General features: G+C 48.3%; 1 protein-coding gene, 1 long non-coding RNA gene and 1 pseudogene across 3 annotated transcripts; 1 reads left to right on the forward strand and 2 right to left on the reverse strand.

Annotated features, from left to right (window-relative positions):
• The first annotated feature begins 1,377 nt into the window (after positions 1-1,377).
• On the forward strand, positions 1,378-4,076 carry LOC147911355 (uncharacterized). The gene is made up of 2 exons (XM_087428017.1): positions 1,378-3,151; positions 4,060-4,076. Exons 1-2 carry the CDS (start codon positions 1,378-1,380, stop codon positions 4,074-4,076), a joined length of 1,791 nt encoding a protein of 596 aa, XP_087284143.1.
• Positions 4,077-4,195: 119 nt separating this feature from the next.
• LOC147911356 (uncharacterized) lies at positions 4,196-25,456 on the reverse strand. Of its 2 annotated transcripts, XR_015550955.1 has the most exons (13): positions 25,191-25,456; positions 24,905-25,085; positions 24,570-24,647; positions 22,113-22,349; positions 21,854-21,968; positions 21,185-21,358; positions 11,278-13,660; positions 10,999-11,080; positions 10,292-10,394; positions 6,891-9,689; positions 6,067-6,658; positions 5,090-5,206; positions 4,196-5,010 (listed from the first exon to the last, which is right to left on the reverse strand). It is a non-coding gene; the product is annotated as an uncharacterized LOC147911356 (long non-coding RNA). The 2 variants fall into 2 exon arrangements; XR_015550956.1 differs by having other exon boundaries at positions 4,196-5,206; positions 6,553-6,658.
• LOC147911357 (10 kDa heat shock protein, mitochondrial pseudogene) lies at positions 18,975-19,486 on the reverse strand (annotated as a pseudogene).

Below are 25,456 nucleotides of genomic sequence, written 5' to 3' on the forward strand. Positions count from 1 at the left end.
TATTGGTTAGAAGCCAGCCGCAAAGTCCATTCTCATAGAGGAGCGGGGATTACATAGGATGTGTGCCTAGGAAGTGGGAACGCTGGGAGCCGTTGTGGGGGCTGCCCACCACATAGGCTGAGATGACCACCACTCAGGCACTTGGACCTGAGTCTAAACATAACAGGAGGTCCTGGAGGGTTGCGAGCCAGAAGGAGATGATGTCTGAACGTCATTTCATTTCAACCCTCCCTAGGAACACTGGGAAACAGGCAAGAGGGGAAGTGCCTCTCCCAGACGCCCAGCAGACCCAAGCCTCTTTGCGTTGTATTCTCTGCCACAGCCAGCCCTTCCTGTAATCCTTGCACTGCCAAGTCTGTGCAGGAGCTACATGTGGGAGCAGCCCACGGGACTCACAGCCTCTGAAGGGATCTCTAGGTCTATACACCTGATGACATCCCTAGGAAGTAGATGCTAGAATGACCCCCACTACACAGAGAGGGACATGAACACAGGAGAGACCCTGAGAGGGGAGGCCCTGAGAGGCGCAGGGTTGTCCAGGGTGACATCACTGGCAAGAAGCAGGAGCGGGACTGAATTCAACTCTGTGTCCTCAAAGCTGGGGCCCTGGTTGCGTCCAGACCTCCCCAGAGGCTGTGGGGTGGACTGTGTCGGTGTGACTGTGTCTGGACAGGGTATGGAGATGGAGAGTGAGCAGTCAGCAGCCCGGGGGGCCCTTAGGAAGGTCTTGTGTGAGGAGGAAGCTTAGGTAAGGGGATCTCAGGAAGTGACCTCACAGAGCCCAACAGAACTTGGAACCCTGGTAACTAGGCACCCACATCCTAAACACAGCCCCCAAGCGAGCTCACTTCTGTAGCACTTGTCTAGAAGGAGCAAGATGTTCAGCTGCTGCTTCCCGATGACCAGGGGCCGGAGCCCCAGGAAAGCCCCCAAAGACCGATGCAGATGCTGGTGCCCCTCTCACGGCCGACGGCTCTGGTCGTTTACCCGGAGGGACGGAAAGGTAACACCGGGAGGCCCAGGGAAGGCCATTCCAAACCAGGCTACCACTGTGGTCCCATCTGGGCAGCCCTACATCCCCTCCCCATGTGTGCCTGGAAGGGCGGGTTCATGTGGGTAGACCACCGTGAGCAGGAGCAGTCGGAGAGGTGTTAGAAGCCTTGGAGGGTCGGTCAGGTTCAAAGCCCAGGTCAAGGCCGGCTGGGTGGGATGTGGAGTGCGGGGTGGTGCCCTTCTGCCTGAGGTTTATCCCAAGCCCCTGAGGTGTAGGTCTTTCCTCAGGGGTGGAATAATGTGCAGACACAGGTGTGTGCCTGATCTGGGAGAATTAGGTCCAGAGGGCAGAAGCAGCAGCAAGGACAGCTGGGCAGGGCTCTGATGCCTCTGGGACGGAGCCAGTCACTGTCTTTGCAGAGCTCCACGAAGAAGATCAGCGTGGAGCTGGCGGAAGGGGATATTCCATCCATCTCCCCGATGGAGGCACCGGTGTCCCACAGGACTGGATCAGCAGCTACCGGGAGACGGTCTGCAGTGACAGTGATAAAACCCTCAGAGCCACCAGAAGACCCAGCTTCAATCCCGGGAGAACCATCATATCCACCATGTCCTGCAGCAGCCCAGGAGGCAGCCGAGGCCCCAGCATCCGTGCAGGGAGCGCCATCCCCTCCACAGCCTCCGGTAGGATACCAGGAGGCAGAAGAGGCCCAAACCTCTGTGCAGGGAGAGCCATCCCCTGCACAGCCTCCTGCAGGAGACGAGGAGGCAGCTGAGATCCCTGCCTCCGTGCTGGGACAGACATCTCCTGCACAGACTCCTGCAGGACTCCAAGAGGCAGCTGAGGCCTCAGCCTCTGTGCAGGGAGAGCCATCCCCTGCACAGTCTCCTGCAGGAGAACAGGAGGCAGCAGAGGGCCCAGCCTCTGTGCAGGGAGAGCCATCCCCTGCACAGGCTCCTGCAGGAGACCAGGAGGCAGCTGAGGCCCCAGCCTCTGTGCAGGGAGAGCCATCCCCTGCACAGCCTCCAGCAGGAGAACAGGAGGCAGCTGAGGCCCCAACCTCCGTGCAGGGAGAGCCATCCCCTGCACTGTCTCCGGCAGGAGACCAGGAGGCAGCTGAGGCCCCAGCCTCTGTGCAGGGAGAGCCATCCCCTGCACAGGCTCCTGCAGGAGAACAGGAGGCAGCTGAGGCCCCAGCCTCTGTGCAGGGAGAGCCATCCCCTGCACAGGCTCCTGCAGGAGAACAGGAGGCAGCTGAGGGCCCAGCCTCTGTGCAGGGAGAGCCATCCCCTGCACTCTCTCCGGCAGGAGAACAGGAGGCAGCTGAGGGCCCAGCCTCTGTGCAGGGAGAGCCATCCCCTGCACTGTCTCCAGCAGGAGACCAGGAGGCAGCTGAGGCCCCAGCCTCTGTGCAGGGAGAGCCATCCCCTGCACAGGCTCCTGCAGGAGACAGGGAGGCAGCAGAGGGCCCAGCCTCTGTGCAGGGAGAGCCATCCCCTGCACAGTCTCCTGCAAGAGAACAGGAAGCAGCTGAGGCCCCAGCCTCCGTGCAGGGAGAGCCATCCCCTGCACTGTCTCCTGCAGGAGACCAGGAGGCAGCTGAGGCCCCAGCCTCTGTGCAGGGAGAGCCATCCCCTGCACAGTCTCCTGCAGGAGAACAGGAGGCAGCAGAGGGCCCAGCCTCTGTGCAGGGAGAGCCATCCCCTGCACAGGCTCCTGCAGGAGACCAGGAGGCAGCTGAGGCCCCAGCCTCTGTGCAGGGAGAGCCATCCCCTGCACAGCCTCCAGCAGGAGACCAGGAGGCAGCTGAGGCCCCAGCCTCTGTGCAGGGAGAGCCATCCCCTGCACAGGCTCCTGCAGGAGAACAGGAGGCAGCTGAGGCCCCAGCCTCTGTGCAGGGAGAGCCATCCCCTGCACAGTCTCCTGCAGGAGACAGGGAGGCAGCTAAGGCCCCAGCCTCTGTGCAGGGAGAGCCAAGCCCTGCACAGGCTCCTGCAGGAGAACAGGAGGCAGCTGAGGGCCCAGCCTCTGTGCAGGGAGAGCCATCCCCTGCACTCTCTCCGGCAGGAGAACAGGAGGCAGCTGAGGGCCCAGCCTCTGTGCAGGGAGAGCCATCCCCTGCACTCTCTCCGGCAGGAGAACAGGAGGCAGCTGAGGGCCCAGCCTCTGTGCAGGGAGAGCCATCCCCTGCACTGTCTCCAGCAGGAGACCAGGAGGCAGCTGAGGCCCCAGCCTCTGTGCAGGGAGAGCCATCCCCTGCACAGGCTCCTGCAAGAGAACAGGAAGCAGCTGAGGCCCCAGCCTCCGTGCAGGGAGAGCCATCCCCTGCACTGTCTCCTGCAGGAGACCAGGAGGCAGCTGAGGCCCCAGCCTCTGTGCAGGGAGAGCCATCCCCTGCACAGTCTCCTGCAGGAGAACAGGAGGCAGCTGAGGGCCCAGCCTCTGTGCAGGGAGAGCCATCCCCTGCACAGTCTCCTGCAGGAGAACAGGAGGCAGCTGAGGGCCCAGCCTCTGTGCAGGGAGAGCCATCCACTGCACAGCCTCCAGCAGGAGAACAGGAGGCAGCTGAGGGCCCAGCCTCTGTGCAGGGAGAGCCAAGCCCTGCACAGGCTCATGGAGGAGAACGAGAGGCAGCTGAGGCCCCAGCCTCTGTGCAAGGAGAGCCATCCCTTGCACAGGCGCCTGCAGGAGACAGGGAGGCAGCTGAGGCCAATCTCTGCGGCCTGGGAGAGCTGGCTCGGGAACCTCCCTCATTAGCACCTCCAGTCCCACCTGTTCCACCTACTCCCTTACCACAAATTTCCTTCCCCACCCTCCTAATTGTGTTTCTCTATTTCTTGGTTTCTTTCATTGATTTTCTTTATTGTTTATATCTTGATTATTTAAAATAAATTTCACTTTCATCTTTTAACAGTTTAATGTTTTTCATTTTAAATTGTACACTTCATGAGCATTAAGTACATTCACAATGCTGTGCAGCCATCACCACTGTAGGGGTTTAGAATATTTCATTCTCCAAAAGAACACTCTGTTCTAAAAGCACTCACTCCCACTTTCTCCCTCAGGCCCTGGCAACCCCTAATCTGTTTTCTGTCACTGTTTCCTTTTTTTTTTAAATCTGTTCAGGATGTTTCCTATAAGTGAAATCATGCCGTAGGTGGCCATGTGTTTTCTGCCCATTTATTTTCGCACGGCCTGATAGGTTTTCCTTTTCTGTTTTTATTTGAAATAGAATTTCTCTAATTTGATAGGAAAATCCCAGATGAAGTCTAGATTTGATGTATCAAAGAAAGCCCTTTTGGTAAATATGTGCATAATCTTGGGGTACAGACTGCTGTTCTACGTGGGACACCAGAGCCAGAAGCCACACACGAAACGCGTTGCTCTTCCTGCGGCCTAAACAAAAACAAGGGTAGAAAGCTGGAAAGACAAACCACAAACCGGAGTGTATTCCTCATGACACAGGCCAGGGAAAGGTTACGCATCCTTGTGGTCCAAAAAAACGCTCGAAAGTCAGAGTTTTAAAAAGAGATAAAGAGCAAACACATTCAACGCCAACGAGAGGTGATACACAGGGGCAGCATGTGTCAGAGATGCGCGAGCTCCCCGAGGAGGAGACGCGCACATGGAGACACTGTGGAGAGGGCACTGGGCCCCATCAGACGGGCTGGGTTCCAGTGTGGTGACGACCAGACCTGGTGACAATGTGAGGAAGCAGAGGCCCCAGTAGACCCCTAGAGACAAGTGTGAAAGGACACTCCTCTCTGGAGACCAACCTGCAGGACCCATCGCAGTCCCCAGGGGCACGCCTGTGCTGGCGGTACTGATCCCAGGACTTCATCCCACAGAAATTCCTGCCCAACTTTTCAAAGACGTATTTTCCAGACTATTCATCACAGCACTGGTTGCAATAGCAAGCAATTGGAAGGAACGCTACTGTCCATGGCGAGGCGATGGGATCCATCCGTCCCATCTGTAAGACCACTAATATGTGATATCAGCCGGGAGACATGCATCTAGGAACATGAATCTGTGTGTGAGAGAGAGACAGAGACAGACAGAGAAAGAGAGAGACAGAGCCAGAGAGATACGTACCAAATCATCCATGGGGTTCACCTCTGGGGATGGGAATTGCCACTCGCTTCTCTTCTCCTTTAGAGGCCTGCGTGATGTTTCAACTTGATAGAATGTGCCTCTATTCCTCTTATAATGCTAACAAGATTAAAATCACATGTTAATGTTATCCATTTATCACTCATCTTTGGACTGAAGTACATTATTTAGTTTTTCTTTGTAAAGGTTTTTATTGCAAAGACAATGTACGTTAATTACAGTAAAAGAATGAATTCTAAGGGAATTAAGAATTAAGTGGAAACTGAGGAGTGCCCTTAACAGGCAGGGTTCACCGTTTCAGTCCTTTGCCTTTGTATGCACGTGTGTGTGCACGTGTGTGCATGCGCCCATTCAGCTGTGTATCTGTATGCACATGGGTATGTCTATGTGCAAGTGTGTGTGGGTGTGCACTTGCGGCTATCGTGTGGGAAGGACTGCAGGGAGTGTGCTCTTCTGGAACCTGATCTCCCCAGGGCTGGACCCTGGCCAGTCAATCCTCTTCCTCCTCTGCGTCGGCCTCAGAATTGCCTAAGAGCCTCTGCTGGGCAACACGGATCATTTCTGATTTTTCACTCCCGTCATCATGCTGAAAGGAACACCTGCATCCATAAATCTCTACTTCTTTAGGACCGATCCCTAGAGGCGGAGATTCTGGCTCATAATGTAAACGTGATGTTAAGGTGTTGGTCACAGTCTCTGACACCCAAGGTCTCCTTCTACCCTGTGATCTTGTTTGGGACCAGGGAGTCCAGAGACCCTGAAGCAGAGACCTGAGGGAGGGAGGGAGAAGGAGGAGCAGCTAGGATGCAGGGGATGAAGGTACCTGGGGTGACCTGCCCAGCTGGAAGGCCTCGCTCCTGTTGCTTCTGTCCCTACCACTCCCCTCACCCCTGGCCCCGCCCCTAACACACCTGACTCCGCTTTGGCCTTGCCCATGCCCCTCCTGCTCCCTAACTCACCTGAGCTGAGCAGCCTGGCCTGCCATCCAGGACAGATGATGATGAGGGTCTGGACACTCCTGCCTGCTCCCTCCCCCTCCAAGCAGAGAGCCCCATCCTCAGTCAGGAAAGTACATCTAGGTCAGTGCAGTGAGTCACAGGGACCTCCTTGAACATGCTCCCTCCAGGGGGAGTTCTCAGTTGCAACAGCAGGACCCACTTGAGCTTGTGTGAGCAGAAGTGACTTTGACAAGACAGAGTGGAGGTGTCATAGAAGGTGCCAGAAGGTCAGAGCACGGGGCTAGAGGCTTTGGAGAAGGTCATCGTGCCCAAAGCACACCTCAGGGTTTTCCAGGAGTGATGGCTGCCTCAGGCACTGTGCCAGCCCCAGCCCACATATCCAGCACATTCAGCCTCTGCGATGGAGGGGCCCTGCTCAGTGGGGATGAGGGAGAGAGCCCTGGTGACCTCGGAGAGGCACTGCCATTGGAGCCTCGGTTTCCTCACCTGTGAAGTGGGGTGGCAGCCGACCTTTCATGGTGGTGTCAGACAAGTTCGCTGAGGCTGCACCTGGAGTGCCCTGCACCTTCTCAGATCTCAACAGCTGCTAGCTCTAATGAAGAGGAATCAAGAGAGGAGAGATGGGGCTGGGTCCTGGATCCCCACCTGGCTGGCTGACTGCCGTGGGACGAGATGGGGTGGAGAAAGGCATTCCAGAGGAACAGCGGAGTCAGAGCGAGTAGGGCATGCCTGGGGGGAGATCAGAGTGGGCAGAGGCGAAGGGCCCCAGGGGGCTCTGAGTGGGGTGACATCAGCAGGAACAGCTCACGGTGATGAGCACTTACCGGGGCCTCTGTTCTCCTCTTGAGCTATCTCCTTGAATCCTCCCCACAACTCCTTGGGGGAGGAGCAATTATTGTCTTCATTTCACTGATGAGGAAACTGAGGCTCAAAGAGACTTGCCCCCTCTGTGCCCTGCAGAGTGGCAGAGCCGGGATTTGAACCCAGTGCCTCTTAGACCCCTTGGGCCTGCCTGAGAAGGGCTCCCCCATGCTGAGAGAGGGACCTCTTTTCCCTAAAGTTCTGAGAACTTTTGGTCCTGATGCCCAGAGAGACCTCACTCTGCGGGGGGATAGGCTGGTCCTTGGTACTGGGAGAGCCCACAGCGCCCACAGCTGGCCATTCCCCGGCCACCATACCCAGGCCCAGGCAGACGGAGTGGCCCTGTCCCTTTAGTTCAGTGATGGCTGGAGGCCAGAAGGGTGCAGGCCCCAGGGAGGCCAGGACCCCTGAGCCCGAGGAGGCCACAGTGCAGGACAGTGGTTTGCAATGATCCAAAGTCAGAGAAACAGGGGTCCTAGTCCCTGCTCAGCCTCTTTCTAGCTGGTGATGCAGGTGAGGCTCTCAGCCTCAGTTTCCCCATCTGTACAATGAGGAAATAACTTGGCCTCCTGATGGGCTGTTGGGAGACTTCCCTGAGGAATTGCTTGAGCATCTCTAGCCTGGTGCCCGGAGCGTGTTAAGAGCCCCCTGCCAGGCTGTCACAGTGGTCCTCCATGGCGCAGGGTCTGGGAAGTCCCTCCTCAGGTTCCCTTCCTGCTGCCCTGCTCCTGGGAACATTCAGCATTGTTTGAGGAGGAGCTGAAGAAGATCCAGGACCACACTGTGTTGCAGGTGATGGAGGCTCAGCGCTGGGAGGACAGCTGGACATGCTCCATGCCACCGTCCAGGGCTTGTGCTGTGACCCCCTGTGAGCCCGCCACAGATAAAGGCTCCTCCTGTGTGGATCCAGCTTCTGTGGTTTACTCACTTATTGCTTCATTCACCCAGTCATTCCTTCACTCATTCCTTCACTCACTCACTCCTGCACTCATGTACTCATTCATGCATTCGATCATTGTTTCACTCACTCATTCAGCCAATACGTTCTGGTCCCTGCCATGGGCCGAGCACTGTAACTTCACCAGTGAGTATGACCCCACGTGGTCCCTGCCCACCTGGAGCTCACATCCACTGTGTGACCTGAAAGAGGGCTGTCCCTCGGGTTAGCAGGGGTGATGAGCACCAGGAATCCACTTCTGAAAGTAGAGGCCACCCATGCAAAGAAAAGAACGGAGAAAACCCATGCTTGGCACTTCATCGACAAAAAAAATAATTAAAAGTTAAGAAAAATAAAGATATCCTACATTTAACAAAATGTGGGTTCTAATCACAAGTGTGCACTCATTCCTACAACCAATGAGAAGTAATCCAGAGTGGACTGGGTATTTGTAACACATTCTTCCAGCCAATAATAGCATTTCAGTAAACATGTTCCAGGGCCTCATGATTTTCCTAAGGCCTCTGTGATCCTCCGACACTTAAATCTTTCTCCTTGGAAGCCTCTGTCCTGTCACCCTCCTTGTCGAATGGCTCTTCCACTGTTCGGGGGCCTACCCTGCACGGCCACACTCGTCAGTGACTCTCCACGTTGTTTGGACAGGCTGCCCGCATTCCTCCCTCAGCCTCACGAGCTCCTGTTTCTTTGGCAAGGTTGGTGTTTTCACTGGGTGATCACCGGGCATCCTTCTTTGCAGCGGTTTGCATCTTCCCACGCTGTGACTCCTCTGACGACTCCGGGAAGCAGGCCTTTTGTCCCCATCTTACAGGTGAGGAAGCTCAAGTCCAGAAGGCTGGACAACCTGCTCCAAGTCACAGCTAGCGTGGAGCCTCAGCAGAGTTTGGGCCCCAAAGCAGACAAGGATGTAGGGCAAGTGGTTTGTTTGCAGGTGATGGAGGAGGCCCGAGGGAGGCCATGGGGAAGGGAGCCTGGAGGAGGAGAGCCAGTGCGGGGCCTGACGAGGGAGCACTGAGGTGAGCATCCATCCTAGTCCTGTTGGGAGACGAGATCCCACCCGGACTGGCTCTGTCCCCGTGGGTGGAGGGTTTACCCCGGGTCATGAAGGCTTCTGTGCTACAGGCTGGCACAGGCTTGCAGGAGAGGAAGCTCCCGGTGCAGGAGAGAGCCCTCAGGCAGAGAGTGGATGCAGGTGCTCCAGGGGGACACTGTGGGCCTGATGGGGACTGGCTCCCAGGGACTGCAGGGACTCAAGTGGGCTGAGGGAACTGAAGGGCAGCAGCAGCAATGTCTGCAGCGGGGGTCTGCACACATGTCCCACACTTATGCCCCCAGAAAGGCTGCTCTGCATGGCATTTCTCCTCCCAGATGCGTAGTTGGCCCAAACCGCCCCTCCACTCCACACTCCCAACTCCTTTCCACTCGTCTCAGGTTACTAGAAATTCAGAATATTTTAGTTGGTGTTGGAGCCCAGAGACTTTTGTTTGTCCTGCCCATGTTCTAACATTGCTGGCTTTTTAAAGATCTCAGGGCTTTGACTCCAAAACAGCAAGATGATGAGGATCCCAGAGAGCTTTCTGGAAGCAAGACTTTATGCTTTGCAATACTGCCATCCCACCAGCTCTTCTCAAAATCCCTCCAGGACACAGACTCACAATCTTGGGTCCTCAGATTGCTGAAAGGATGCGCCTTCAGAAAGTGATCGGCGTGGGTCGGCAGGACGCACCGAATGGTTGAGTGAGGAATTCAGCCAATCCTCTTCCCGGAAAGCCATGATCACACCGGACGTGCTGTCAGAAAACAACCTCTGGGAAGAGACCAAAGACATACAGCCAACTGAGGAGCATTTGAAGCTGAGGGAAGAACAGTGAGAGTCGTGGTGTTTTTGCCCAGGGCAGGTCCCGTCCCCACCCCCTCAGTGTGACGGCCCTGTGAGCGGCGCAAGCCTGAATGGGGGTGGCTTCACTGTCAGAGGTTGCCCACTTGATGTCGCCATGCGTGGGCAAAGCCCGGCCCCTAAGCATTCCTGGAAACAGTAGCCATCTCAGTGGCAAGCTGACGTGGAAGGTCAACTTTGCAGCTGCCTGAGGTTGGATCTAGAACAGAGCAGCGAATCAGCCAGGAAGGTGAGACGGACAAGCACACAATGAGACAGACACAGCGGCCTTGATGGGCTGCACATAACCCCAGGGGGTCTGAAAGGTTGTGTGCTTGTGCAGGCCTGTGCTCAATCAGGTGAGACCAGGAAGATGGGCATTGTGGGGATGCTTAGAGACCTGCCACCAGCCTGGGCCCTGCCCCCAGGTGTTGCTGCCTCCCAGGAAGTCCAAGTTGACTGAGGGGACAATGCCCAGCCCTGTCGAAGGTCCCTGTCCACTCTGGGGCTCCCATGGAGAGAGGCCTTCCCACCTGGAAACTTCTCCCCAGGTCTTCTTCAGAGGCTGAAATGAGGTGCTCTCAGAGCAGAGAAGATGGTGAGCAGTGAGGAGAGGCTCCTGAGGAGTCGGCCCTCCTGGGGAAGGAAGCAAATGAGCTGGGAGGGTGGAGTGGTCCCTGCTTGCTCTGGCCTCAGCCCCCTCGGTGTACATCTCCCTCCTGGAGGGGACAGGAGCCCAGGGAACCCGGCAGAGCACACCCGGGCCGCGATGAGCAACACTCCCAAGGAGGAGGATCTGAGCTCAACGCAGGATCAGCCCAGGTAGGAAGGGAGCCTTTCGCCACCAGGACACTCGAGTCAAGGTCAGTGTGCCCCTGCAGGGATGATCTCCCTGCCTGTTCTATACGTCCCTGTGGACCACTGACTGCTTAGGGACTGGCTTCTGACCAGCAGACCCAGCACAAGTGACAGGACGACCCTTCCCAGATTCCATCACCGAGGCTGTCATTCTCTCTCACTTGCTCTCTTGTGTTCCCTCTTCCCTCTCCCCTTGTTCCCCTCTCAGTCTGTCTAACCCCTGGACCTGGGGACATACATGGACGTCCTGAGCTCCCTATGCAGAGGCCCATGCAGAAGAAAACCAAGGGAGTGCCCTGGCCAACAGACAGAAAGGAGCCAGGCTCTCAGTGAAGCTGATCCTGACCAAGCCCACAGGAGTAAGCTTGACAGCACATCTCACCCTGGTCCAGCCTCAGTGGAGGCCACAGCCCCAACCTGGAAGTCGTCATGAGCAGAGGCTCCAGCTCAGTTGTGCAGGATTCCTGGTCCACAGCGATGGAGAGAGAGTGAATATTTGCGGTTTACAGATGCAGGGTGGGGAGCAGTGTTGTCAGAGAGGAGGAGACACCTCACACCATCTCCCAGTTCCCAGGTCTGGCCTGCCCTTCTCCCTCCTCTCCCCTCCAGGTTCTCTGCAGCCACAGTGCCCACCTCTCTAACCTCCTCTGGCCAAACTCACTTCTGCCTGGGTGTCTCCACACCAGCAGTGCCTTCTCCCTGGCACGCTGATCACAGGTGAGTGCAGTGCTGGGTCCTCATGTCATTCTGGTCACAGCAAATGTCACCTCAGTCAGGCCTTTCAGACCCTCCTACCCAGTGAGACCCCAGCCCTCCATGCAAGACACTCTTTATTTTCATTCCAGTTCATGCTCTTCTCTTTCACGTGTCTCTGATTTTGTGCTTTTGTCCATCTGCCTCCAGACTGAGCTCCTGGTGGGCAGGGACCACTGGGTAGATTTCAGCACCACCCTTGGGCCCACCAGGGCTCCCGGCCCAGGGTGATGGCTTGACACATAGCTGCCGAATGAACAAATAGGGGCATCTTGGATCCCTCCTTCCTGCTTTTGCTCCACTCAGTTGGTGAAGAGGAACACTAGTAATAGGAAGTGCAAGTGGGTCCTGAGGCAGGCGGAGGGTCAGCATGACTTCTGCATGAATCCTCCTTTCCCCAAATTGCTCCAGCAAGGCTCAGTGGGCACCACTGACACAGGAGGCTGCCACCTGATGGCCAGCACAGGAACTGCAGCCTCAGGCAGGGACAGCACAGCACCAGGCAGGCATGTATCTCTTGTGGAGAAATGCCTATCCAAACGCATTGCCCATTTTTCATTGTGCTATTTGTATTTTATTGTTGAGAGGGGAGAATGTATTATATATTCTCAATAGTAGACCTTTATCAGATATGTAAAGATCTGTAAACATATTCTCCCCTTCTGTGAGTCGTCTTTTCGCTTTCCTGATCGTGTCTTTCAACGCACTCAAGTTTTACTTTTCATGAAGTTTAATTGATCTGTTTTCCCTTTGGTTGCTTATGTGTTGGGTGCCACAATTACAAAAACATTGCCTAATCCAGGGCCATGTTTTCTTCCAAGAGTTTTATAGTTTTAGGTCTTACATTTACAAAATCTTTGATGGTAAGAAGATGTAACATTTTTGTATATGGTGTGAGGTAGGGGTTCACCTTTATTCTTTCACATGTGGATATCCACCTGTCCCAGCACTACTTGTTGAAAAGATTATTCCCTCCTCATTGTCTTGGCATCTCAAATAATTCTAGAATCTGTGGTTGTTGCAGGTGGTGTGACTTACAGTTCCTTAGAATTTTTCTTTACATGAAGGTTGCTTTTCTCTGGCCTTGTGGACTTTCACCCACTGCATATGTAGACTGATCATTAGCGAAATAATCATATCAGGTATTTGGACTAGTTTTTTCTTTGCTTGTGGTGGGTATGTAAGTCCACACCCTGTTACTCCCTGATGGCTGGGTGGACCACATTGCACCATTGTTCTGGCCTGGATTATCGCTGTATCCTTCTAACTGGTTTCTCTGCCTCTATATTTGACCCGCAATCTATCCTCAATGCACCAATTGGAGTGACGCTTTAAAACCAGATGTCACACCCTGACATTGTGAAATCTCTCAAGGGGCTCTCCATTTCTCTCAGGGGGAAAGTTCAAGTCCTTATGATGGACCTCAAGCCCAATACAGTTGGTCCCACACTCTCTGACATCATCTTTGGCCAGTCATCCCCTGTACCATTTGCTCCAGTCCCTCTGCCCTCCATTATGCTCCTGGTACATGCCAGGCACTCTCCCACCTGTAGATTTGTACTCTATGTTCCTTCCACTTGGAATCCTCTTCCACATGATGATTTCATGCCTCATCTTCTTCACTATCTTTAATTCTGTGTTCAAATGTCATCTTGGTGAGGCTGTATTGACCATGTCATTTAAAATATAAACTATCCTCTTGTCCTGACACTCCCTATCCAACTTGTTCCCCTTTCATTTTTCCCCTTAGCACTAACACCCTATAAAATAATATATAATGATAAGAATCAGTGTTCAATCAGGACACGGAAACCAACCAATAGATTGAGCAGGGACAGTTTATATAATGAACAATTAACCATAAACCTTTAAAGGGAACTATAGAGAATAGCCCAGAATTACAGTAGAGTAGTTAAGAAAGAAACAAATTTGGGAGAGGACCCCCTCGCCAAGGCTGCCTTCAGGCCTTGTTGGAGAAGGAATGATTGCAGCACAGGGATGGTGGAGAAGATTGTCATGTTTCCCAAGGCCAGTACCAGTCCCTGGTCAGGGCAGAGCTCAGCAGGTAGGGAACAGCAGGCTGAGACTGGCAAACAGGAAAGCCCTGTCCCCTCCCAGGGGCAGGTAGGCTGAGGCTGGGATGCCTACTGGATTCACTGGGATTCCACTTGCAGCGGTGCCACTCATTCTCCTTATTAAGCCATCCACGGGGATCCACTGAATCCACTGTGGATCACCCACTGTGGGGGAGTCCCTGTAGACACCCCTGAATTGTGCCACTGCTGGTTGTACTGCAGGAGAAAGAAAAAGAAAAGAATGGAAGCACCCTGGAATTAGGATGGAAGGCCCTTTGTCCTAAACCTTCTCTGACAAAAGCTTAACCCCTGCCAGGTGCAAAAGAGAAATGTCTACTGGGTGCAGCTCCATTATTGCAGAACAGACAATAGAGGGCAACACTCTGGTGTTGTTACACAGGGGCAATCCATTGATAACTGGCACCATAATTCCCTTATTATTTTGTTTATGTATTCCATGCTTTTACTTCCAACTTGCCTCTATTGCTTTATTTGAAGTAAGATTTTGAAGACAGCATATGCTTGCATCAAGGTTTCTAAAAAAAGGTATTTTGACCCCCCAAAATGCCATTATTAGATCAAAACCACAGAAGAATTAAAAGTACAAAGTAGCTATACTATCAGTATATGCCTTAAGTAAATAGTTTACTGTCAAATTCCTCTTATATAAGAAAGCACCATGCAGTTTCATTTTAATGATGTTAGCCTCAATAATCTAGTATAATAATAAACTCCTTTGTAATGAGTAACTATATAAAATGAAGTTACAATAATTTACAATTTACGTCTGTGACATGACCCAACTACTCTCTACAAGCACCACTGAAATCTTGATTGATGCTTGGCTACCTTGTTCTACTAGAACTAACGGGAATACTTCACTGCCAACAAACTCTGTTTACCTACTGTGTAGTTTATAAGGGTTGAATTCTTCTCTACTTGAAAATCACCATTTTCATCTCTCCATATGGATACCTGTTTATTGGCAGATAGCTTTGCAGCCAGTATAGTTTTTTTCAGGAGAGTCTTATATAAGAAGTCATAAAATATGAGTATAAATAACTTACACTTAGGCAATTTTTCTTTTTCTTTTTTTTCCCTGCTTGGAAAGATTTGCCCTGAGCTAACATCTGTTGCCAATCTGCCTCTCTTCTTTCTCCCTTCCCAAAGCCCCACTACATAGTTCTATATTCTACGTGTAAATCCTTCTAGTTCTTCTACATGAGCCACTGCCACAGCATAGTCAATGAGAGACGAGTGGTGTGGTTCGCGCCTGGGAACTGAACCTGGGACTCCGAAGCGGAGCGTGCCAAACTTTAACCGCTAGGCCATCAGGGGTTGCTCCAGGAAATTTTTCTAGAAAAATATTGGAATCAAGATGTATGATTTATTTCTAAAAATTTCATAACATACTTTAAAACATGAAATGCTCAACATGTTTAAAAGCACTTTACCACTCAGTTTACCTTAACAAAGAGATAGCAAACATTTTGAGAAATATACTTTCAACAGGAAAGTCCAATTGTAGCTTTATGCTTTTGTAGACCACTCCCAATAACGTGGCTTAAAAAATATAACTGTAAGATTCTCTCAAGAAAATGTATTTCATTTCTATAAAAATCGTTCTTTACAGTGTCTCAATGTTTGTTTCCTACTAAGCTTCTCAATGTTCTTTAGGCTTAACAATATAGTAGAATCAAGCTCCTATAATCTAGCTTTTAATCCCACAATACGGAAAGCTCTAGCTCAAGGTCATCAACGACCTCTTAAATCACCGAATAATATTATTCCCATTTTATAAGTGCGAATACTAGGTTTTAAAGAAGTCAAGTTCATGCCCAATATTGTTTAGCTAGTAAGAGGCAGAGCCTAGATAGGACTGACTCCTGCTGTCTGATTCTAAAATCCATAAGCATAACCTCTAGGTATACAGCCAAACATAACACTCTGTATTCTTGCAACAGAATAAATGCATTTGCTTTCTCTTTAATATCTGTAACACGGTTCTTAACTATTCCAATACATTGGTTTCTCCCTTTCTGTAAATGAGAGTGTTCTTCAAAGCACCTTCCTTCCTCTCTGCTCTTCTCTATACATTCCCTCCACTCCCAGTTCTTGAATTCATTTAACAAGCATTTATTTTATTGAGTCCATACAATTCCAGACCCCATGGAAAAACAATGAAAAAAAACCAGTCCCTGGCCTTGAAGGATTTACAGACTACTAGGGGAGAAAGCCCTATAAGCAAGTCCAATACTATTTTCAAAAAAAAAACAAGTTTGAGTCTGCACAAACACAGAAGGCTATCTATGCCACACAGCACGGGTTTTCAAGCCTTTTCTGAGGAGGACTACAGTTTTTTAAGAAATAGCGTTTAAAATTTCCAAAAGAGCACGCAAGACCTAGAACTTCCCTGATCCACTGTCCCCTTCCCACTACAAGCCATGTTTTTTCTAAGACTCTTAAGAACATCGTTTGAAAACCACTATATTCTAACATCTTAATAGTTTTGCCTTTCATGCCTAGGTCTTTAATCCACCTGGAATGGATTTTTGTGTACGGAGTAAAGTAGGGTTCCAATTTGAATTTTTTCCATACTGATATCTAATAGTCCCAGGACCACTTAAAGAAACGCCCCTCCTTTGCCCTCTGCTCTGTAAGAGCACTTCTATTAAAAGAAATCAAGTTTCTGGATACACGTGGAACTGGATTTGGGTTCTCTACTGTTTTCCACTGGTCTAACACTGTGCTAATACCAAAGTGCTTTAGTTACTATAGCTTTATATATAATAAATCAGGATATCTCATAGATCAAGTCTTCTCACCTTGACCTGCTGCTTAAAAAATATCTTGGCTATTCTTAGTCCTTTGTATTTCCATATGTATTTTAGAAAACACACGTAATTTTGAGCTCTGTAATTGCCTGGCAAACTGGTAAAATACCCACAAAACAAATCTAGATCAGTGGTTCTCGACCAGGGCAATTTTAACACCCTCACTTCCCACCCCAGGGACATTCAGCAACGTCTGGAAACATTTTTGGTTGTCACAAAGTGGGGGGTAGGTACTACTGGCCTCTAGTGGGTTGAGGCCTGGGAGATGCTGCTAAGCATCCCACAGTGCACAGGACAGCTGCCACAACAAAGAATTATCCAATTCAAATTTTAATAGTGCCACTTTTGAGAAACCCTGTCCCAAATAAATCAAGGGGCAAATTTGCATGGGCCCATTAAAGGCCAGGGAACGTCTACCAAAAACAATAATTTAGTTTTAGAAAAACTGAACTGCCATGTGCCAAATGAGATTTACCCCAATTCATTAAAAAAAAATCATATTATTTGCATAGACCAAAAGGCTTATCTTCCTCTTCTCTATAGCAGGGACATTTGCAGGAAGCTTATTGGAGGGGTTAAGTCTTTAAAATACAAAGTTATAAAGAAACAAGACATATCCAGAAGATATTTAAAAAAAAAAGAAACTCATAGAAATCAGTAAGAAACAACCCAATAGAAATATGGGCAATCTAAATAGGCAATTCACTAAAAGGAATATTCAAATGACCAATAAACATATAAAAAGATGCTCAACCTCATTAGTCACCAGAGAAATACCAATTCAAACTCACGAGAACACCATCCATGCACCAGAATGGCTAAAATTTTAGAAGACTGGACATATCAAGTGTTAACAAGAATGCTGAACAACGTAATTCCCATATACTACTGGATGTAGGGAAGGGGTTGCATAAACTGGTTCAACCACTTTGGAAAATGTTGGCAGTCTCTACTATAGCTGAACATATCCATACACTATGACCAGCAATGCCATTCCTAGGGATATATCCAACAGAAAATACTTACCTATTTGCAAAAGAATGAACAAGAATGTTCATAAAAGCATTAAAAGTCTAATGTAGAAACCATCCAAATGTCTAATAACTGCAGAACGGATTAATAAACTGTGATATGTTCATAGAAGTAAATAATATACCACAACAAGAACTACTACTATATGCAACAACACAAATGAATCCCCAAAATACAATGTTAAGCAAAAGTACGCAGACTCAAGAGTACAGATATCACTCCATTTCTATAAAGAGGCAAAACTCATCAATGGTGACAGAAGGGAGGATAGCCAATACCTGTGGAGAGAAAGGATAGTGACTAGAAAAGAGCATAAGAAGGGGCTGTAGGGTGTTGGTAATGTCCTATTTTTATCTAGGTGGTAGATACACGAGTGTGTTTACTTTGTGAAAATTCATCAAGCTATACACTTAGGATTTGTATGCTTTTCTGTATTTAGCTTATATCTTACTAAAGAATTTGCTTAAAAATAGAAAGAATCCAACCCTGATTTATCGCATCTGATGCTTCAAGAGACTATTCTAAACAGCCCAAACTCACAATGATGCTAAAATGCAAGTTGTGTATATATTGACAACTGATTTTTACCAAGGAACAAAGGCAATGCAGTGGATAAAGGATAGCCTTTTCAATAAATGGTGCTGAACAATGAGATATCCATAGGCAAAATAAATGAACTTGGATCCATACCTCACACCATATACCAAAAATAACTCGAAATGGATTTTAGACCTAACAGTAAAACCTAAAACTATATTTGATAGAAAAACACTTGTATTCAAAATATATAAAGAACTCTCAAAACTTAACAATAAGAAAAAAAAAACAGGCAAAAGTTTCAAAAAGACATTTTATCAGAGAAGATATACAGATGGCTCATAAGCACATGGAAAGACGCTCAACATCATAAGTCATCAGCGAAATGCAAATTAAAACCACAATGAGATACCACACTACATGCCTATTAGAATGGCAGACAAGACTGACCATACCAAGTGTAAGCAAAGATGTAGAGAAATGGGAACTCTCGGACACTGCTGGTGGGAATGTAAAATGGTATAATGTATAAACACTTTGGGTAACAGTTTGGAAGTTTCTTAAAGAGTTAAACATAAGTGATCCACTCATTCTACTCTTATGTATTTGCCCATAAAAAGGAAAGCACATGTCCATAACAAAGACTTACATACAAATGTTCATAGCAGCTTTATTTGTAATAGCCCAAAACTAGAAACAACTCACATATACATCAACACGTGACTGGATAAACAATTTGTAGTATATCCATAGAACAGAACCTTACTCAGCAACACAAAGGAACAAACTGTTGACACACACAACATGGATGAATTTCAAAAGAATTATGTTAAGTGACAGAAGCTAGACAAAATTGGTGTACAAATTGTCTGATTCCATTTATATAAACTCTAGAAAATGCAAACTAATCTATAGTGATAGAAAGCAAATCAGTGGTTGTTTGGGGAGAGAAAGTCACAGAGGGGTGGGAAGGAGGGATAACAAAGGTGCATGAGAAAACTTTTGAAGGTAGTGGATATGTTCACTATCTTGACGTTGACTGCAAGTTTCATGGAGGTACACCTTATGGTGGAGGCCATAACTTATCAAAGCGTACCATTTATTTTATTTTATATTTTTTCATTTACATATTTTTATTTGGAAATGTTTATATCAGTACAGTGAAACTAAATTTTAGAGACACGGGATGTCATTAGTTTGGATATCATTAGTTTATTATAAAAGAGAGACATGGAAATTATTTACATGATGAAAGATGTCAGTACTTCAGTGGAATGGGCAGCTTCACGTGATGCCATTTCAATAGTGATTCATTTCAGTCTACATACTTTCCAAGAATGTCACCATCTCTAAATAAGAAATAATCCTTGTCGTCTAGAGCTACTTTGGTGCCTCCGTACTCTAGGAGAAGAACTTTATCTCCCACTTTCACACTAACTGGTTGAATCTCTCCACTCTTTCCTTTAGAGCCGGATCCAAGAGCTACTGCTGTTGCTTGCAATACTTTTCCTTGAGATTTTTCTGGAAGCATAATGCCTCCTTTGGTTACAGTTTCGGCTGCACTCCTTTCAACCAAAACTCGGTCAAAAAGTGGAAGAGACTTTCTAAATGCCTGTCCTGCCATGACTCCGGCCGCTGCAGCCCACGCTCGGCTCTAGCGCCGCCGTTGCAAGCAGAGGCCCGCAGTCCCACCCTCGAGACACGTGAACTTGGGACAAGGCACCCTGCGCGCAGGCGCGCTCGCCCCCGACCCCCGCCCCTCCCCGCGCGAGGGGGCGGCGAGGCAGCGCGCGCCGCGATTCGCCAGGAGGGCCCTGCGCAGGCCCTGACGCGAGGACCCCAAAGCCTACCATTTAAATAAATGCAGTTTGTTTTGTCAAGTATGTTTCAATAAAGCTTTTCTAAAAAAAATACAGGTTGTATATAAATATTATAAACCAGAGTTTCTATAATTAGCTCAAAATCAACTCCATTCATTCACACAACAAATAGTTATCTAGCACCTACTATACGCCAAGCACTCTGCCAGGTTCCAGGGTTACAATGGTAAGCAAACTGACATGGCTCCTGACCTCATGGAGAACACAGTCTGCTAGGGGAAGCAGAGATCAATAAAAGATGCACACAGACACATGGATAATAAACACTTCACAGACAAGTGCTGTGAAGGAGACAAACACAGTGAGATGACACAAAATAACAGGGAAACCAAATCTGATCTAACGGAAAGGTCAGCATGGCTCCCTCAAGGAAGTGAAATGTAAGCGATACCTAATGGAAGAGGAGGATAACAAGTTGAAGATGTAACTTTCCTCAGAAGAGACACTAACACAAGCAAAGGCTCTGAGGCAGAAGAAAGCATGACCCTTTGAAGGAATGGAAAGAAAGTCAAAAGGGCTAAGGGTCAAAACAGTGTAGACAACACTATTGGTCACCTCTCCAGTAACTATTCCATCTCCTCTTCCTCACTCCTAACAGAATCACACTTGGGTTCCAGCAGCCACCCTCCTCCACACATAGTCATGTGCTTTAGAGCAAGATGACTCCATTCTTGATTCTAGGAAGTGGATACGTTGAGACTTAAGTCAGTCATGGCCACCTCTTTTCTCCCTGCCAGTGATTAGTTAAAGAATGGCACGAGTGAAAGCAGGAAAAGAAGTTATTGCATGCTCTAAACAAGAGATGTTGGTTTGGACCAGGGAGTTGTCAATGCAGATAGAGATTTGCACGGAGAAATAAGGCAGACCAACGTGTACAGCATGTCTCCTAGGTTTCTGGCTTAGGCAAATAACGACCAATCTTTTCCATATAGTCAAAGCCAGAGAACTATTTTTTAAAAATTAAGAGTCTTATGTTATTCTTAATATATTTCACTTAAATAAATCTAATTAGAACTATTCAAGGATCATACCTAAAACATATCTCATCCTCATGCAGGATACTGGCTTCAGAAGTTCATGCAAACTTATCAAGAATGAATGAGGCTGACTAGATTTTGTCTTACAATACAAATCAATGTTTTCTAAAATTCTAACTTATAATTAACAATCCTGCCTACAAATAACATCAATTTCTGAATATCATTTATTTTGCCTTGCCTGCTTCAAAAAATGATTTAAGCTAGCAAAATGTCCAAATCAATTAAAAGCCAAGCCAAGAATAAAGTAGTCCAAGGATTTCTGACCACTCTTGTGTTATCTAAAAATAATTCCAGAGAAATTAGATGGAGGTACCTAATGAATTATGCTCATCAAATTTATCAAATTAGGTCTCATAACAACAGTAATGAAGGTTCCTATTACACATACCAACAGACCCAGGCAAAAATATAACCTACCTTGACAAGTTGATGAAGTGCCATTTCTTTCAGAAGGTGGTGTACTTGGACTGTTGAAATGACGTGAAGCTCCTCGGTCCTCGCCATCGTTTGTCACACTCTTTGAGTGGCACGTACAACGACGTGACAACGGCACTTCAGCTTTTTCGCTTAAGCTTTCATCCGCTGGCTTCCCTCAAAGTGAAAGAACCTCTATTCATAATATTTCTAATTAAACAAACATTAATCATCCTCTGCAGCTAGAGTGAGCAACCACTCGAATTTGCCCAGGATTGGGAGGTCCCCCAGGCTGTAAGATTTTCAGGGCTAAACCTGGGAAAGTACCTGGCAAATCTGGACAAGTTGGTCACCCTATCTGTAGCATCAAATTAGGACAGGAGAGAAACACTTATGCTGTCAGAGACATTTATAGAGAAATTATCATCAATTTACATAACTTACAAAAAGATAATAGTCAAAGATTAATAATGTAATAAAGGCACAACCACTTGAGTATTCGTTTATATTGAGATTCATTAAAATATCAAGCAGGGAGGATTAAAAGAAAGACCAAAAGTATATTCTTAGTTACTGCTATTTCCTTAAATGAATCATTCTGGATAAAAAGTACTTTATTATATTTTTTTCAAGTCCCAATAATCAAGCTGAATATATCAACCAAACACTTACCACGAAGAAGAGCCTGTTGCCACGCTAAAGCACCACAAAGTAAGACTAAGCTGTTCCCACTTCCTGTAGGGCTCTCCACCAAACAATGCGGCTTACTTTTTAATCCTCGGACAATCTACTGACACAAAAACAATAAAAAAAAATCAGTAAACAATTTACTTCATTAGGGTCTGTCTGCATCACAAGTACAAACACAACAAGCAGTTGTGTTTTCTCCTTGATGCAAGGCCCAGCATGAAGTAGCACGGTCCTTCCTCACCTCGGAGACAGGCTGTCCCACTGCTGCTTCCTGCTCATCTACCAGGACTCCTTGGCTACTTTATCCCTGCTTGTGGGCCCACGTGACCTCTGGATCCTTTTCTGCCGTGAGGAATCATTCCAGTCCTTGTCCCTTGGCTGGCTGTTTATGCGGCTTGTTTCTCCTCTTGTCTGTGTGTCTCTTCTACAGACATGTTGTTCGGTTTGTTTCTGGGTAAAATGGCCTTGAGCAAATGAACTAAGGGGAGACCAGAGGGGAGAATTTGGGCTCGTTATTATCTGTGATGGGCAGACAGTTAAGTTTGGTAGTGGGCCATTACGCGTTCTCAGGTGGTTGTATCGCTATACTGACACTTAAGAGAGGCGGCCCCGGGCCGGCCCCGTGGCTTAGCGGTTAAGTGCGCGCTCCGCTACTGGCGGCCCCAGTTCGGATCCAGGCGCGCACCAACTCACTGCTTCTCCGGCCATGCTGAGGCCGCATCCCACATACAGCAACTAGAGGGCTGTGCAACTATGACATACAAGTATCTACTGGGGCTTTGGGGAAGAAAACAAAAAGGAGGAGGATTGGCAATAGAATAGATGTTAGCTCAGAGCCGGTCTTCCTCAGCAAAAAGAGGAGGATTAGCATGGATGTTAGGTCAGGGCTGATCTCCCTCACAAAAAAAAAAAAAAAAAGAGTGGTGGCACCTTGTAGTAAGATGAGCATAAGCTGTGGGGTTGAGAGGGAAACGGGTGAGAATTGCAGCTCTCCTGTTTAGTGGCTGTAACCAAGTTACTTAGCTTCTCTTAGCTCAGTTTCCTCATATGTTAAACAGGAATAGTGATGCCTACCTGGTAGAGTTAAGATTAAATGAGATAATATATGTGCTTATCAAGATAACTCAATGTGCTATTGGAACGTAGGTAAGTTTTTAAGACATAATTGTTATTTTTGTTATGATGCTTAGTGATTGTACATGTAAATGTAACAGAGAGGATTTTTATCCAGTTTGAAACTCTAAGTGGTTTAAGTTCTTTTGTACAAAGACATAAGAGATATATAAAACTGTCATTATGATAAGTATGTAAGATCCTCCCCAAAATTGTAATCAACTGTTACATAGAGATAGTTACTACGAAAAACAGAACCAGAAGGAGGGAGGACACAGGAGGATAAAAAAATATATATATATATGTAATTCGTACACCATAACCCTTGGCATGTCAGATAAATGGGTTCAAAAGTAATGGGAAATTGGGAGAAAGCAGTGTCTGAGATTTCTGCAGCCAGTTCCAACCAGTCAGATTGTGCTAAGTGAAAACTGTCCTTCATGACTTGAGCTCTAAGTTGTACATATTATCTTAGGAGGCTCAGGGGTGGCAGGTGGTGTGTATCTTTAAGATTAAGCATGACTTTGGTAGGAATAGAACTTTAGTCCTAACCTGCACGTAAGGGGGTTGATGATCCCAAATACATTTGGTGTGTATTTTTAATGTGCTGTCTGCCCTGTCTTCAGCAGAGATTCTGCCTTGCTCTAAATTAACAGGCCCCTCTCTGGGGTCTACCCTCCGTGTGGGATCCTCTCATAAGGAGGCCCATCTTGGAAGCCCCCGGAAGCCCCCAGACTTGAGTTCTAGGCTCCGTGGTCCTCGTCCACGAGGCTGTGGCTGCCTGGCCTCACTGTGATGGAAATGGAAGATGAATTATCTTCAGCCTGGCATTTTGTTTTGAAGTTCAAACCAGGATTAGCCGACCCTGGAGGCGATTTTAAGCAAGTGTCTTCATGTGTTCCTTTTATCTTGATGTTTGTCACTAAAGTGTTGGGAAAACTCTGTTCCTATCTGTCATTCATATAAAAGATCTGATAGCCCCACTTCTGATCATTGAAACCCCTCAAGACCTCATTAAATTAGAACTCCATCTGTCCAGATCGGAGTGAAGAAATTCCCTCGCTGCTTCCCCATCACTCCCTCCACCTCCCTCTTTCTTCCTTGGCTCATCTTACATAGATGGCACCCCTAAAGCTTTGGATTTTTTTCAGTACAACTAGTTTCTAACTTGCACATTTGGATTTCAGCCTGCCTTTTCAAAGCAAATGATGGCCACAGACCCCTCGAGCAGCTGCCACAGGAGCTGTGTTCCCCTCTCTCCCCTTTCCAGATAGCTTTCTACTTTCTTTCTGCCCCATCAGCTCGAGGATGGCTGAGAATATCAGTGACTTAATATCTATGGGTTATAACTGGTGATAGGTCCCAGAGCACTTGACGTGTTTCATCTCCTTTAGTCCTCACAGCTCCCACTTTGCTCATGAGAAAGTAGGAGACTTCCAAGGGTTACATCATAGTTCCCAGGTCACATAGCTCGTGACCCCAAATCCAGTGATGGTTTGACTCTAAAATGCTCCCTGTGGGGACAAAAGGGAAGAGCCGTCTGGTCTGCCTCCTCCCCACCTCCCCAAGCCATGGGAATACCTACCACCAGTTACTTGGGGTTGCAGATAGCAGAGCTTCAGTAAGGAATATGCGGTACAGTCCCCCAGGCTGATTGCATCTCCTGGGAGAAACGTCATAAGAGCTGAGTTAGGTTTTATGGCACCAAATTAAATGAGATAATACGTGTAAAAGAACTTTGTAAAACTTTTCCAGCGCTTTGTGCTGTGGCCTGGGGATCTAACTGCTTTGCAATGGAAATACTGAATTTTTGTAATATGGTATTTAACATCCTCTCTTGTGCTTTTTAAAACCAATATCCTCAAGAACTATCAGGTCACTTGATTTGGCTTGACACAAGCGTGCATGATCTTTGCTTACAAGAGCGACAGCTTAAGTGTAGTCTCCCTTCACTTCTTGGCAGCGCCCCATCATCTCCATCTGCTGGGGACACCGGGACTCGCGGCTGCTGATGGCATCAGGACCAGCCCTGTACGTGGTCCGTGTGGAGCACCGCGTGTCCGGCCTGCAGCTGCTGTGCCAGCAGGCCATCGCCAGCGCCCTGCGAGAGGACAAGGACGTCAGCAAGCTGACCCTGTCCCCCGCCTCTGCTCCCACCTCTCCACGGCCTTCATCCCCACCATCAAGGTAAAGCCCTTCCACTCACCTTCTCCTCCTTCCTCACTCGTGCTGGCTGCCTGTTCCCGAAGGCTCGCCAAGAGGAGGGCAGAGACAGGGAACACAGGCGAGAATCCCAGAGCAGGAGCACAGAGTCACGTCTGCTCCTCTGCAAGATGAAGGTGTGCGGCTCCGCAAAGTCCCACCTCGGTCTCCCACGCGCACAGTCTGTCCCCAGCATCACCCTTAGTGTCCACAAGAGAGTCACCTTGTGTGATAGGCATTAGCTTTCTCATGGCAGAGGCAGTATCCCGA

This window comes from Ceratotherium simum, unplaced genomic scaffold (assembly GCF_057802395.1).
Source record: "Ceratotherium simum simum isolate JZ-2026a unplaced genomic scaffold, ASM5780239v1 HiC_scaffold_43, whole genome shotgun sequence".
In the NCBI taxonomy this organism is placed as follows: domain Eukaryota; kingdom Metazoa; phylum Chordata; class Mammalia; order Perissodactyla; family Rhinocerotidae; genus Ceratotherium; species Ceratotherium simum.